Source organism: Pinus tabuliformis, chromosome 9 (assembly GCF_031772625.1).
Source record: "Pinus tabuliformis cultivar Carrire ecotype Pingquan chromosome 9, CPIR1, whole genome shotgun sequence".
Classification (NCBI taxonomy): Eukaryota; Viridiplantae; Streptophyta; class Pinopsida; order Pinales; family Pinaceae; genus Pinus; species Pinus tabuliformis.
Window position 1 is genome coordinate 78,905,077 of NC_142307.1, and position 14,905 is coordinate 78,919,981.

At 36.8% G+C, this 14,905-nt stretch overlaps 1 protein-coding gene across 3 annotated transcripts in view; it reads right to left on the bottom strand.

Annotated features, from left to right (window-relative positions):
- Positions 1-14,905, bottom strand: part of LOC149147194 (sodium-dependent phosphate transport protein 1, chloroplastic-like) — a 374,349-nt gene that overhangs the window by 83,020 nt on the left and 276,424 nt on the right. For all 3 annotated transcript variants that reach the window (XR_016263648.1, XR_016263649.1, XM_089445626.1), the window contains exons 8-9: positions 13,909-14,010; positions 13,678-13,743 (exon numbers count right to left, since the gene is read on the bottom strand). Coding sequence is in view for 1 of the 3 variants with exons in the window: in XM_089445626.1 (XP_089301752.1) it covers positions 13,678-13,743; positions 13,909-14,010 (168 nt within the window). In the remaining 2 variants the exon portion in view is untranslated. The remainder of the gene's footprint in view (positions 1-13,677; positions 13,744-13,908; positions 14,011-14,905) is intronic.

The following is a 14,905-nucleotide window of genomic DNA, read 5'->3' on the forward strand; positions in this document are numbered from 1 at the left end:
ATTTACGTCCCGATGTCCACTAGAGTTCTCAGCGGTGCCGAATATTTTGTCACCTTTATTGATGACCATTCCAATGAAACCTGGATCTACTTCTTGAAGACCAAGGATGAGGTCTTTGATCGTTTCAGAGAGTTTAAAGCTCTCATGGACAACGCGACAAGGAAGAAGATCAAGGTGCTTCACTCAGATAATGGTGGAGGATATATTAATAAGGACTTGACAAATTTCTATGTAAAGGCATCAAGAGAGAATGGATAGCTCCATATAATTCACAGCAGAATGGTGTAGTGGAGTGGAAAGAAAAAACCATTGTTGGAGCTGCAAAGGCTATGTTATATGACCAACATCTACCCAGATTTCTATGGCTAGAAGCATGTAACACAGAAGTATATATTCAGAACAAGACTCCTCATAGAGCATTGGGGAAGAAAACGTCAGAAGGACTCTTCACAAGGAAGAAGCTAGAAGTTAAACAGTTCAGAATTTTCGGCAGCATTGCTTATCGCCACATGCTAGATGATAAACAGACCAACCTGGATCAAACTGCAGAGAAGGGGTTCTTCGTTGGGTACAGCGAAACCTCAAAGGCATGCAAAATCTACATTCCTAACAATAGGAAGATTATAGTAAGGCAAGACGTGAAGTTCATGGAGGATGAAGCTTTCAGGAGATCTCGTGAAATGCTTGCAAGTGATCAAAATCAATCAACAAAAGCTCCTTTGGTCTAGCAGCAGGGGCAACCATACGGGCAGCGAATGGGATAGGCAAGAGGACAGTCACGAGGATCAATTACTGTGACTAGTACCAGTATATCCTAAGGTGCAAGAAATCCGGGGAGTTCTTAGCAGATGGAGCAACAGAGACAGGATGAGGAGAAACTGGCAGAACCTCCAAAGACCAGTGGTCGAGCCAGCAAAGAGGTTCGTCAAACTTTGAGAGATGCAGAGGAGTTTATTAGAACTCCTAGGACGAGCAAAAGACAACGCAGACAGCCTGACAGGTACCAAGCATTGGTTGCAAAACCTTCTAGCTTCCAGGAGGTCACACAACATTAGGTGTGGGTAGATGCCATGGTAGAAGAATATAGCTCTATCATGACGAATGATGTTTGGAAGGTAGTGCCAAGGCCGTGTTGACCACTACGTGTCAACTACCCATAGCAGTACACGCCCTTTTTCTCGCAAAAGGGATAGCGCTTGATCGACGTGTCCGTGCCATTTGACAGTCATCGTCGACCTGATCATGTTATGTTGTAAACCCAGTCTGCATGTGTGAATTGTAAATAATCTTAGCAGAGTTGAGTCATGTATGTGAATTGCCTAGGTGGACCTAATTTTCTAGTGATAATCTATGTTCCAGAAGGTTTTTTGTCTCACCGATCCATGATCGGTAGAGTTTTCCTTCAGCCTAACCCCAAAGCCGGAATGAATTTTGTCATTAGAATCTTAGAGGAATCCTAATGTGTTGATCTGCTAGATTATATTTGGTCACAGAACTGGGTGGTCTATGAGGGTCTATGTCAAATGGGTTTTCCCCTTTGAGATGTAAAATTGTAAAAGTCATGATGTAAAGTGTCTTGAGGGTTAGAAAATGTTTTAATCCCCTCATAAGTCCTAAGTCCTAGGTCCTAGGTGATTTTTCCAAAAGCTAAGTTCGAGGATCCAAAAATAAAAAATTAAAAAATAGATAAAAATAATAATAAAATTAAAAAAAATTAAAATAAAATAAAATTTTAAAAAATAAATAAAAATTTAAAAAAATAATAAAATAATAATAAGTCAAACTTTTGAGTAAATAAATGCAGAATTTTAATTTTTTAATATATTAAAATGCATTTAAAAATTCGACGGATGAGATTAAAAGAAATCTTGATCCTCATTGACGGTCAAGATTAGTTTGACATGGATCACTCGAACTAGCTGTTGGGAATTTTTCCTTTAAATAGGGTGCTAGGGGTCATTTGAGATCAGATTTGATCTGAGAGTCTGGTGCTAAAGAAAGCTCTCTTGTAGTCATTTTTGTGCAATAAAGAAAGACTTTGGGGTTAAAAATCTTGCTGGTGTTACTCTTCTGAAAGTGTTGTAAGATGATTTATGTTTCTGTATAATTTTATTTTCAGCCATTGATTTTAGTTTGATGAAGATTGATTTAGGCACAGGTATCTTGTTTGATCTCTAGGGTTTGAAATTTTGAATGATAGTTTAGATTCTGAAATACAATGGCAGGTATCTCCATTTGATCTGGATTTTACTATTATTTTCTCCCTCTATGTTAATGGTTTATTTTAAGCTGTGCAGGAAATTTTAGTTTTGAGTTTACCGGGCGTTCGGGGAAGTTCTCGGCTAAACCAGCCAACTCCCGGATTGTGTTTTCTGAAAGAGCTCAGCCAGTTCTTAATCCCAGGCTTATCATTTGAAATTTTTTATGAATGCATGAAGGGTTTTTCTAAAATCTCACATTAAAATTAAATTATGAAAATATAATTGTGGATTATTGACAAATCTGGTTGCTAAAGAGCCTTAGATCTGTAAATACTATAAATTTGTAGCTGGTTTGTAGGGTTTTATTTTTAATCCTTGCATATATTTTCTGGGTTTTTGTTTTCCCATTGCAGGTTGCAGGTCTGAGAAGAAATTTTTTGTGTGTGAAGCCAGATCTGGCCCCAGAAAATAGCCTTTGCAGGTGCATCTTTTTTGCAATCCAGGGTTTTAAATTTTTATCTGGAGAAAAGTCTGCAGGGATTTCATAAATAAATCTGAGACAATTTAATCTGGAGAATTTGGAGGGTTTTTTGGTCCCTTTTTCTGCTGCTGCCTGGAGTCTTCAATTTTCGGAGAAATTTCGAAATTTTTTGAAGGGTTTTCACTGTCCAAACCCTCACGCAGCTCCATTTCTACACTTCTTCCCTTGCTGTCCACGCATGACCCCTCATACCTGTTATTCCCCAAACCTTCCTCACGCTGCTGCAAACCTTTTTTCCGCTGCTCTATCCACGCCATTTAGCTTCCCTTGCCACAGCCATATTTCTCCAGCGTCACTCCATCCAAACTAGCAAACAAAAAAAAAAAATCGATTTTCAAGACTGGATTGCAGCTCTAAACTGCTGCACGCACCTGCACCTGTGCACAAAAATATTAAAAAAAGGGAATCTCCACGCTGCAGTATTCTCCCTCTTCTGGCATCGTCCAACTATTGCGTCCATTTTTTTCTGTTATCGTTTCCCACGCAGCTCCCTCAGCCGCTGCCGTTCCTGCACACGCACACCTGCATACAAACAACAAACTCTTTTTTTTTCTTAGCGTATGAGTATTTGGGTCACGTTTTGATTTTCCAATTTTTTATTTTTCCTTTGGACTAGGGTTAATTCCTTTCATCGTTTGTATTTTAGTTAGCTTAGGTTTGTTGTTAGGTTTGTTTTATTTGGGGTAACGTATGTATGATTATTTCATTAACTTTTAACTTTGACTTTGTATAAAAACAAAAAAAAAAAAACAAAACAAAAACCAAAAAACCATAAAAAAGTTTTCTTTTATTTAGATCTTATATGGTTTCATTTTATATAGATCACGTATGTTCTAGTTAGAATTTAGTTTAGATTCTAATTTTAGTTTTATTTCATAAAATATAAAAATCATAAAAAATTTCTTCATATTTTGTTTAGATTTAGATTTATTTGATTTTAGGAATAGATTTTAATAATTTTAAGTTTTATTTAGCTTAGTTTAATTTAGAATAGTTTTAAGTTTTATTTATTTTAGTTTTATTAAGATTTTAGTTTATTTTATTCATAAAAAATAAAAAATCATAAAAAGCAACAAAGGGTTTCTTTTAGTTTAGATTTTAAATTAAATTATTAGTTTTGGATTTCAATTTTAATTAGATTTCATTTTTAGTTTAGAATTTAATTATTTTTGTTAATATTCCGATTTCATTTAATAAAAAATAAATAAATAAATATAAAACAAAAAATAATTATTTCAATTCATTTGTATACATTTAGTACTTGTTTTTTTTTTTAAATTTAGCTTAGATTTAAATTTTTGTTTTATTTTTGACTTTAAAAATAATTTCAAAAAAGAAAATATAAAAATAATAAAAGTATAAAAAAAAAAATTAAAAAAAAAATCATAAAAAGGTTAATTTTAGTTTGTTTTTTTAGATCATATATAGGTTAGATTTTATTTACGGTTTGTATAATTAGGGTTAGATTTTATTTACGTTTTGTATAATTAGGGTTTAGATATTAATTTTCCTTTTGTTTATTTAGGTTATATGTATATTTAACTTAGGATTTTATATCAAAAATAAAATTAAAAATTCATAAAAACAAAAAAGTTAAAAAAGGGTTAGTTTTTTAGGATTTGTTTGGATTTAAATTCAGCTTTAATTTTTATAGATTGATTTTAAATAAATAAAAAATAAATAAATAAATCATAAAAGTTAAAAATTTTCTTTTTACTTTTTAGACTTTAGTTTAGATTAGATTTTATTTTTTTATTTAGGATTTTAGTTTTGACTTAAAATTTTATAAATATATATATATATATATATATATATATATATATATTAAAAATATTTTGAAAAAACTTACCAAAAAATTCGAAAATTCATTTTTTGGAGTTTCTTGTGGTATTTATGTTCCATTTCTCTATAGCTAAATGCATTTAAATGTTTATTTACAAGTTGGCTACGTGAAAGCAGTAACTGGTCAGCATTTAAATTTTATGATCATTTAAAACATTTAATTTTTGTTGAAGTTTAATTGCTAGATCATCGTTAAGGCGTTGTGCATTTGTTGAATATCTTACATCGTTTGGGTTATTTGATGATAAATGATTGTTTTACATGGTTTATACTTCTGCAACATTTACTAAATAATCATTTAATCATTGACTCCATAAGGCACTGGTACATTAATTGCTAAATCAATCAAGTGCTAAATCGCCTTGTTCTGTCTCCCAACCCAACTGGTCCACAGTTGGTCTTCGTTCATCCCATTGGGTCTACCCCCCTTAGCCACGGGAGACGGCTTAAACGGAGAGATTGGGGATCAGGGTGACAGCCCCCGGTCTGAGCGTTGTCGTGACAATCTGTGCAACAACAGGCCGGAAGATAGATCAGTTGTAGGTTCTAGATGGATCTATAAGATCAAATATACAGCAAACGGCAGCGTGGAAAAGTACAAGGCTAGGTTCGTGGCAAAGGGGTATGCACAAAAAGAAGGGCTAGATTATGAGGAGACCTTCGCCCCAGTTGCCAAATGCACTTCTATCCAGTCAGTTATATCTCTAGCAACTCAGATGGGGTGAAGATTCACCAGATGGACATCAAGACATCCTTCTTGAACGGGGTGATAGAGGAAGAAATGTACATAGAACAACCAGAGGGCTTTGAGACTCATGAGAGGCACACTCATGTGTGTAGATTGAAGAAAGCTCTATACGGACTCAAGAAGGCTCCCAGGGCATGGTATGGTAGGATTGACAGCTACTTGCGACAGAGGGGATTCGTCAAGAGCGCCACAAATCCCAACTTTTACTATTTGATGGTAGAGGGTGAGCCACTCATTCTGGTTTTGTATGTGGATGATCTCTTTTTTATAGGATCATCAGGGCTCATAGAAGACTATAAGACGAACTTGGAAGAAAAAATTGACATGAAGGATTTGGGGTTGATGCACTATTTCCTGGGATTGGAAGTGTGGTAGAAGGATGGGGAGATCTTCCTTGGGCAAGGAAGATATGCTACAAATATTGTAAAGAGGTTCAGAAAGCAAGATTGCAGACCCATGTCTATGCCCATGATCACCAACCGGAAGAAGATAGATGCATCAAATGACAAGGATGTAGACCCCACCTTGTATAGACAGCTTATTGAGTCTCTCATGTATTTGGTCAATACTAGGCCAGATATTTGCTTCACAGTCAATACCCTTAGTCAGTTCATGGTAGAGCGGAAGAGGGTACATTGGGCATCAGCGAGGCATATTCTGAGGTATGTTCGCGGCACAGTCGAGTATTGGTTGAGATTTACCAATCACTTATCAAATTGACGCTAAAAATTTCCCAACAAATTGTTTAAAATGCTAAATTACTCACCTTAATTTGAAATATTACTTGTTTGAATTTTCTGTGGTGTATAAATCTGGTTATGAAACAAACAAAGTAAAGCTAATTTTACATAATCATTAGTCAAAACTTTCCTAAATTCTATCTTACATTTGCTGGCATATCACATAAGCTAGGGTTTTAAACTAATCTGTACATGTCATCTCAAAATTTATTTAAATCCTTGTTTAAGCAACAAAGAACTAAATTGATGACACAACTTGCAACACAAGCTGTTCCTTTCATGAATGTGTTACACTTCTCGGCGGAATATCTCCTGTGATGAAGGGATTTTGTTGAACTCACTGCTGTTCACATATCATATCTAAAATAACCCTTATACTTTAAGTAATCACTGTTATACATCTGTTATGATCAATAAAGTTTTGATGGATTTTATATACTACAAGATGACTCATGAATATTTTATATAATTAAGGGTTGGCTGGTCAAAATCATCTACAAGAAGATTTCATTTTTCCAGCACTAAATTGCTCATAAGTATTATGGTTTATGGATGGGTTATGCCCTGATTTAAACATTCCCTTTTTTTATGCAATATTCAAACTTCATGGCGCTTGATACAATCATGAACTGATCCATGATTTCTTCACTTATGAATGCAATAATATGATGGCAATGGTATGTCATAAATCTGAGATATAATCCGTGGGTGTGACAATGTTGGACTCTGTTCATATTGTTTAAGCCTAGATCTCTTTCTTCTTCATTCTCGAATGCTGATGCAAGCAACCTTTTCTACATTCCTTCAGCACATTGAAAATAATTTGGCATTTTGGAATTATAACAGTTTCATAATCTTGGATTCGCTGCAATATCAGAATAAACATATAGCATTGTATAATCGGAGCACATAATCATTTATTGTGGAATAATGTGATGATGGCATATTTCAGATCTAATCATTCTTGATGTTGATGGATAGGTCCAAAATCAAATAATCTAATAACTTGAAAAAACACAGGGATAACTTGGTGGATATTATTGATTACATCTTGTTTGTTATTGATACATTTAAGCATTCTTGGATGATACATGGTGATAAGTGAATATGTCAACTATCACTGTCACACTCATTATGCATTTCCAACACTCAAATACACAAGCACATGAATAACTCATAATTCATTTGATAGAGCTTGTGTTAGACTCTTTGCTAATCAAGCAAATGCTTTGCACACTCTACTTTTCAAACGAATAATGTAAATTGGGTTGTTTGGTTAGTAATCCATGCTCAACCTAAGCTAGTTAAATGCGATGTCCCTTCTCAAATACATTTGTAACAAGGTGCTGCTATACAATTTTGCACAATTTTGGCTAAGGAAGAGTACCCATCATTTTCGACTTAGGGAATTAAGAGGCAATTCGACTTTATTTGGTTGCTAGTGGAATGTGGGAGCCACCCACATGGGAGTTTGAATTGACCTATTCGAATGGCTTGGAGGAAAAGTCAAATAGGTGGATGGAGGGGCCCACATGAGGCTAGGGAGGCCCAAGGAGTTATAAGGAGGGAGCAACTCTCATTTTGGATTCATTCTTACACCTTGCAATCAAGATTACTTGAATGTTCGCTCCGCTGTTTAGCTGAGTCAACCGGCTGTTTAGCCACAAATCTTTGAAGTGGGAGATTCAACCTCTACTTCGGGGGACCATCCGTGCCCGTCCTAGAGAGGCAGTTCCATAAGTATTTCAGGAGTTTCGGGAGTGTGTTACAGCACTACCATTCAGCCACAACAACGAGTGTGTATTTTTGGCTAGCTGGAGAATACGCAGGGGGAGTTTGGAGCTATCAGTGATCAAGCATTTGCCAGGAGAGTTAGAGGATTGGGAGAGAAACAAAGAGCCAGCCTTTCTTGTGAGTTTTGGAGCCAGAAGAGCCAACATCCCAGCAGTTCAATTTACAGTTACCCGGGGCCTGTGCAGAGAGCCATCACTAGGCTCACGTGGGAGTTGGAGGAAGGAATTGTAGAGCTGGCACTGGTCAGGAGAAGTAGGAGATCACTTGGAGGGCCATCTGAGGAGGATTTCTGGAGTTGGGAGAGCAGATATTGATAGGATCAGTCATAGAAACAAAATTCAAAATTGGAGGAGGGCCAAGTTGTGAATGGTCAATTTTTGAAGGTTGGAACCAAGGGAAACCCTTTCTGGGTTTTTCTGGGTTTTGGGAAAGAATCACACTCCTAATTTTACAGAATTTTTTGGGCAGATCTAAGGGGTCAAACAGGGGTCCCAACTCAGCTAGCAACTAGAGGAGCTAAGGGGAATTTGGGCCAAAATTCTGAGGTCAACATTTGGCGAATTCCTTCGGGGCTTTTTCTGGGTTTAGGCCAAGGAACAAGGAGATGAAATCTCATAATTTTCTAAGCACGGGAAGCAGTAATTCCAGCCCTTCAAAGTCAACAGACAGAGCAGTTTTCTGGGGCAGCGTAGTTCAGTTTGGTGCAACAGTTGTAACAACCTAAAGTTTAGCATTTTCTCACCTAGGTTTTGTCATGCTTGTCCATTGAGACAAGCCCAGGTGCACCATTCTATTTTACAATTGTATTTTTCTCCTGAAGAAGTAATAAAATGGCTCAGCAGTTCTCTATTTCCAATGTTTCCATGGGTGCTTAATGTATATTTTGTTTTTCTGATTGTTGGATTGTTTGCATGCTTTGTATATCACTTATATTCCTGTTTAGGAACATTACATTAAACTCTCACATCTACACAATTTAATTTGGTTGACCTTTCGAGTTTTCCCTCTAGACTAGGATACCTCTTTTAGATAGTGTCAAGTGTGGGGCAAGGGCATTGAGTTGACAGTGAGTGGCATGCCTAATATTTTTCTCTAGGCTCTCCTATTGTGGTTAGGACTTTTACATGTAAATGAGAGTTTGAGTGGTAGCAATGTCCATCATGCTACATCCAAGGATAGTAAACTCACCATGCACCACTAATTACATGCAACGCCCTCAAGCATGTTGCAAACATCTTTATAGAAACCCTAAAAGCCAAAAATTTCAATCCTCTAACTTGCTTAGATTCACTCTGAATCAACTCACTTATAAATCAGGCATGTGATTCCTAGGTTTCATTGCCAATGTTCAATAAAGCAGGACTTCTACCCCCTATAGAAGTTAAAGCTATGTTGTAACATTCACATTCCATTCAATGTGAGTACCAAATATTTCCAACCAAAAGTTACAACAATATGTTGTGTCTTATTTCACAAAGACTCAAATAACTAGACTAAAATTTTGAAGTAGATTTCCATTATCTTGGTATTACTTAGCATCAAAATCTTTGGACTATCACTAGTTCAAACCCACTATATTTTTGTTTTAATCTACAATAGTTTAATAGCCTGGGAAGCAACCTTTAGAATCTCAAACCAAGTGAATCACAGATGAGACATCACCTGGCAATCATTCCACTTGACTTTTGTCAAAATGGGAAAAGGATGTTGAAGAATCTAGGGCAAATAAGTGTAGTGTGATTCTTCGTTACTTGATAACAATTTGTTGAGTCTTTTTACTTTTTCCTGTTAGCTTAATATTCTTCTTCTTATTATTAATGCATGTGTGTGCACTTCATCAAATTGCTACTAAAACATAAGAACAAGAACACAAGATGTTGGCTCTCTGCCAAGGCCAAAACCTCTCTTCTCTTGAGAGGAAAACCCTTTGGTAAATTTCTCTTATTGAAGCTTCTTATTGATCAATGCCAAATCCTAAACCCTTGACTAGAATATCCTCCAAGCACAAGTCAAGTACTTCCTCCTTTCTACACTTTGTTCCCCGACACTTTCTTCTTCCAGCGCTTCGTTCTTCTATCAAATGTTAGTAAACCTTCTTGCACTTTCTCTAGAAGAAATACCTTTGATGAGACCCTTTCCTTATGATGATCCCTTTCTTCTCTTCACCAACCAACGAACTTGTATGACTGTAATGGGAGCGCTATAGTACATGGGAGGGTTGTGAGTATTTCCTTTTGTTGACCTTCATTGCATTGTAGTACATGCCTTCGAGCATGTCATTGGTGAAAGAGATTCTTTCCTACTTGATCATGTCATAGAACTATTCCCATGACTCAATAATTTACAAATGATAACATGACTAAACTTTGATGCATACATACCTCATCTTGATTCTCCTTTGATCATCTTAGCTTCATTTGGTTGTCCTTGGTGTGGCCTTTCTTGCTTCATATTAGCTTGCCTGCATATCATCCTTTTCTTGAATCCCATGAATGAGATTCCCAGTGAGATAACTGCTTTGGTTCATGAACCTTCTTTTGAAGATTCCATCATAGGATCTTAAAGACCCTTGCCTTGCAAATGTTTCCTTTCTTTTGATGATGGAGGTCTTCTAAGATTCTTAATCATGATCAATCTTCTTTTATCATGGATGAGGTCCTATACTAGGTATGCTCCTTCTATATGAATATCTTGAGCTATATCTACCATGCTCCTATATTCTAGAAGATATTTCTACTCATGCATTTTTATTCTCATTATAAATGCTACATCTTCATGAGTATCTAGAACTCTATGTACTTCATGCTTCTAGATTCTAGAATATGTTTCTAGTCATGCAATTTTATTTTATTCCTACATGCTCCTATCCTACTCAAAACCTTGAAAGAAGACTTGAAGTAAAGAGTTTGACCTAGTCATAGTAGAGATCCGGAGGATCTTCCTTCTTTTGCTTCTTTTCTTCTTCTTTCACCTCGAGTCATGTGAGCTTCTTCCCTCTTTCTTTTATTGTTGTTGTCCTTCCTAAGCTTAGGACAATTCCTTTTGTAGTGTCCATATTCTTGGCATCCAAAACATTGGATTTTGGACATGTCTTTGTTGGTTGTTTTTCGTGGACCAAATTTGCCAAATTTTCCCTTTCTCTTAGCCATGGTAGCAAATGCTTGCTCCTTTGATCCCACATCTTCCTTCGCTTTAAGTCTGGTTTCCTCTGTCTTGTATAGAGACCACATTTCACTGAGAGTAGTTTCTTCCTTCTTGGCATATATGCTTGATGTGAAGTTGCCCCAATCCTCAGGTAGAGCATTAAGTACTACAGTTGTCATCTCTCTGTCAAACATGACTTCCCCAAGCTCTTGAAGTTGATCTCTCATTTCAGAGATTTTCATGAAGTAGGGAGCTATTCCTTCCTCTGTTATCTTCAGCTTGTACAATTCATTCCTTAGATATATTACTTCTCCGGTTGTGGATACTGAGAATAGCTCTACTAGCTTATCATAAATTTCTTTTGATGTTTCAAATTTGGAGACATAAGGAATGAGAGAGTCTTTGATTGATCCTATTAGAATCCTTTGTGCTCTTGTCTCATCCTTATTATACTTAGCTAAGGCTTGAGTTTGTTCCTTAGCAGGGATAATGATATTCCCTTTGATATGTTCTAAAAGTTCATTCTCCTTGAGAAGTAGATCAGTGCTCTTCTTCCACACAAGAAAGTTATTGGTGCCTACCAATTTGTTGCTTTCCTTGCTAAAAGACATGGATGTATATTCAGAAGGGGACATATATTTACTTGAATGGTTTTTGATATGTAATGGATTTGCTTCCTCCTTGAAGACTTGATGGCTTGCCTTCCTTGGATCTTGATGTTCTTCAAGTTGCCTTCTCCAAGTGGACTTGCTTGATGATGAAATTTGCTTGATGACTTGTAGCTTGATGTAGGTCCTGCTTCGATTTGATCTTCTTTGTAGGTGCCTTTATGTAAGGCTCTTCTTCTTGCTATGTAAACTTCCTTGATGAACGATGGATTGGATACCTTCTTGTCCTTGAAGTGATTGAGACTTCTAGGCTTGATGCCTCAACCTTGTAGATGTCCTTCCTTGATAAGTGTTCTTGAGTTGCCCTTTCCTTGATGTGTCACCTTAGCTCTAATACCATGTTGAAGAATTTAGGGCAAATAAGTGTAGTGTGATTCTTCGTTACTTGATAACAATTTGTGGAGTCTTTTTACTTTTCTTGTTAGCTTAATCTTCTTCTTATTATTATTAATGCATGTGTGTGTACTTCATCAAATTGCTACCAAAACATAAGAAGAAGAACACAAGATGTTGGCTCTCTGCCAGTGCCAAAACCTCTCTTCTCTTGAAAGGAAAACCCTTTGGTAAATTTCTCTTATTGAAGCTTCTTATTGATCAATGCCAAACCCTAGACCCTTGACTAGAAAATCCTCCAAGCACAAGTCAAGTCCTTCCTCCTTTCTACACTTTGTTCCCTGGCACTTTCTTCTTCCGGCACTTCGTCCTCCTTCTTCTGGCACTTCGTTCTTCTTTCAAGAGTTAGTAAACCTTGTTGCACTTGCTCTAGAAGAAATACCTTTGGTGAGACCCTTTCCTTATGATGATCCCTTTCTTCTGTCCACCAACCAACAAACTTGTATGACTATAATGGGAGGGCTGTTATACTAGTAGAGACAGCGCCCTTCTCTTCGCATGTATGGCTGTAATAGGATTTAGAACAGCCCTATTACCTTCGTTGTTCTTCCTTACTTCTTCGCTTGGGTGGGAGGCCCTTTAGGCCTATGTTCTAGCCCAAACAAATAAGAGATGTGATGTTGATATACTACTGTTGTTATGACCGCAGGCAGCCTTCCCTTTTCTCGCACTTGTGACCAATGTTGCACGAAGTGGGGACGAAGCGGGGATGTTTTTTGGAAGCAGGGACGTGGAAGTGTCATTTTCCAAAAATCTAGGAAGCGAAGCATCTGCTATCTAGATATATATATATATATATATATATATATATATATATATATATATATATTTTGCATTTATACTCAAACAAACATCCCAAACAGGCGGAAGCATCCAAAACAGATGGAAGCGTCCAAAACAGGCGGAAGCACGCTTCCGAATTTTGGAAGCGTGCTTCCGGGGATGCATCCGGACGGGACGCGCTTCGGGCCTTGGAACCGGGGGGGGTTGGGACCGCTTCCTGCAACTATGCTTGTGACTACAGCTGCCCTAGAAATGGTCCTCTTGACTTCGGTATAGGCTTCACCTTCTTCACTGCACTTGGAGACCTCTCCTTTGTCCTTCGTTACCCTTTACTTGCCTCTTTACTTCACAGATTTCAGACTCCAGAGATGTAAGTGAGTGCGTTTTGGTGGAGTGGACAGCCTCTATATATAGAGGACTGTCCCTCCTTTTAGGCCAACTAGAAGGCCGACATGTTAACTGTTTGTAGGCCGACTTGTTGTGCAGACTTCGGATGGTTTCTATGGTGGTTTTTCATACTTGAAGGATCTTCTTTGATGGTGCCTTTGCATAGGAGGAGACTTGACTTTGCTTGGAGGTAGTCTCTTGAATTTAGTACATGATCATACATGGTGTAACATGACCTTTAAGGTCTTCAACCTTTTCTTTTGACTATTTGACTCACCTAAAGCACTTTAACTAATGCTAGACCTATTTCAATGAGCAGGAAACTCATTGACATATATTATAAGAATAATATTTCTTTTCTTGAATAACGCAAATATCAAAAGTACATTTATGAACACTGAACCTAGTTACATTTCCTTCAACAAAGGATACTCACTGCATAGCGTGGGCCAATATCCTGATGATTAGAGTACAGACCAGATTGAGAAAAAGCATCGCAACCCTGCAATAGGAATGAAAAGATATCAATTATGGAAAATAAGGTTTAAGTTTCATCAATATTTTAGTTGCAGTCAAATTTACTTGAATTTATATGGAATGAAGTATTGAGGGAAAAACATAGTTTGCAGCTTCAAAGCCAGAATGATGCTGTAGGTTCATTGCATACTTGGCTGCATGTCATGCACAAAACTGCCATTGCTGGAGATTTGACATGGCTCAGCTGTGTCAAAAAAAAGGCCGGTCCAAGAAAGCCAATCGACTGCATAACCTGTTGGTTTTCAGAAGTAGAAAGTGACAAATCAGTCTAAATTGGATATGGCCCAAAGTGAGATATACTGCATAGAACATGGTGTTCCTAAAAGTTTGGCATTAAAATGAATTATTTCCAAGAATGTCAAACATGGGTTCCATTACAGTTAGCTTTCCACATATCAAGGCAAGTGATGATAATCATGTTAAGATGCAAAAGTATAAGATGATTCATCATTGTAAATTAAACAAAAGACAGATCTGTTTTCTCATGCTCTAATGTAATGCTGTATACCTTCAAGTGATGATAATCATGTTAAGATGCAGAAGTATAAGATGATTCATCATTGTAAATTAAACAAAAGACAGATCTGCTTTCTCATGCTCTAATGTACTCCTGTATACCTTCTGAAATAAACAAATACATATGCAAGAAGTTAGACCTTGGAGGGAAGAGGGTAATGGAACTTGCATAAAATCAAACATGACTACACTCAAGCCACTCTATGGATCGTATTAATGATTTCTATACCGTTTATCTGATCCTTGCAAGAAGAAATGTGCTATTTGCTTGTGCAGTGTGACATATTTGAATGGCATCCCAGTTGTTGTGTTATTGAACAACAACTATAACGTCTTACTACCACCACTCCAGATGACCTAGTTCTTACTCCCTGTTCTTATTGTCATGTGTTTCAAGAACCAGAAGAGATGGAAATGGAAGAGACCAAACATAACCTTCTTCAAGTATAAAGAAGCTAAAAAAATAAAAGTTTGATGTATGAAACCTCTTTTTTAGAACACAGGAGTTATAGATCAGCTTGAGGACACTGAAGAGTCATGTTTCACTGTAGTTAAAGGAGATGGGGACAAGATCCAGGGATGATGCAGCTACAGGCTGCAGAACCTCAGAG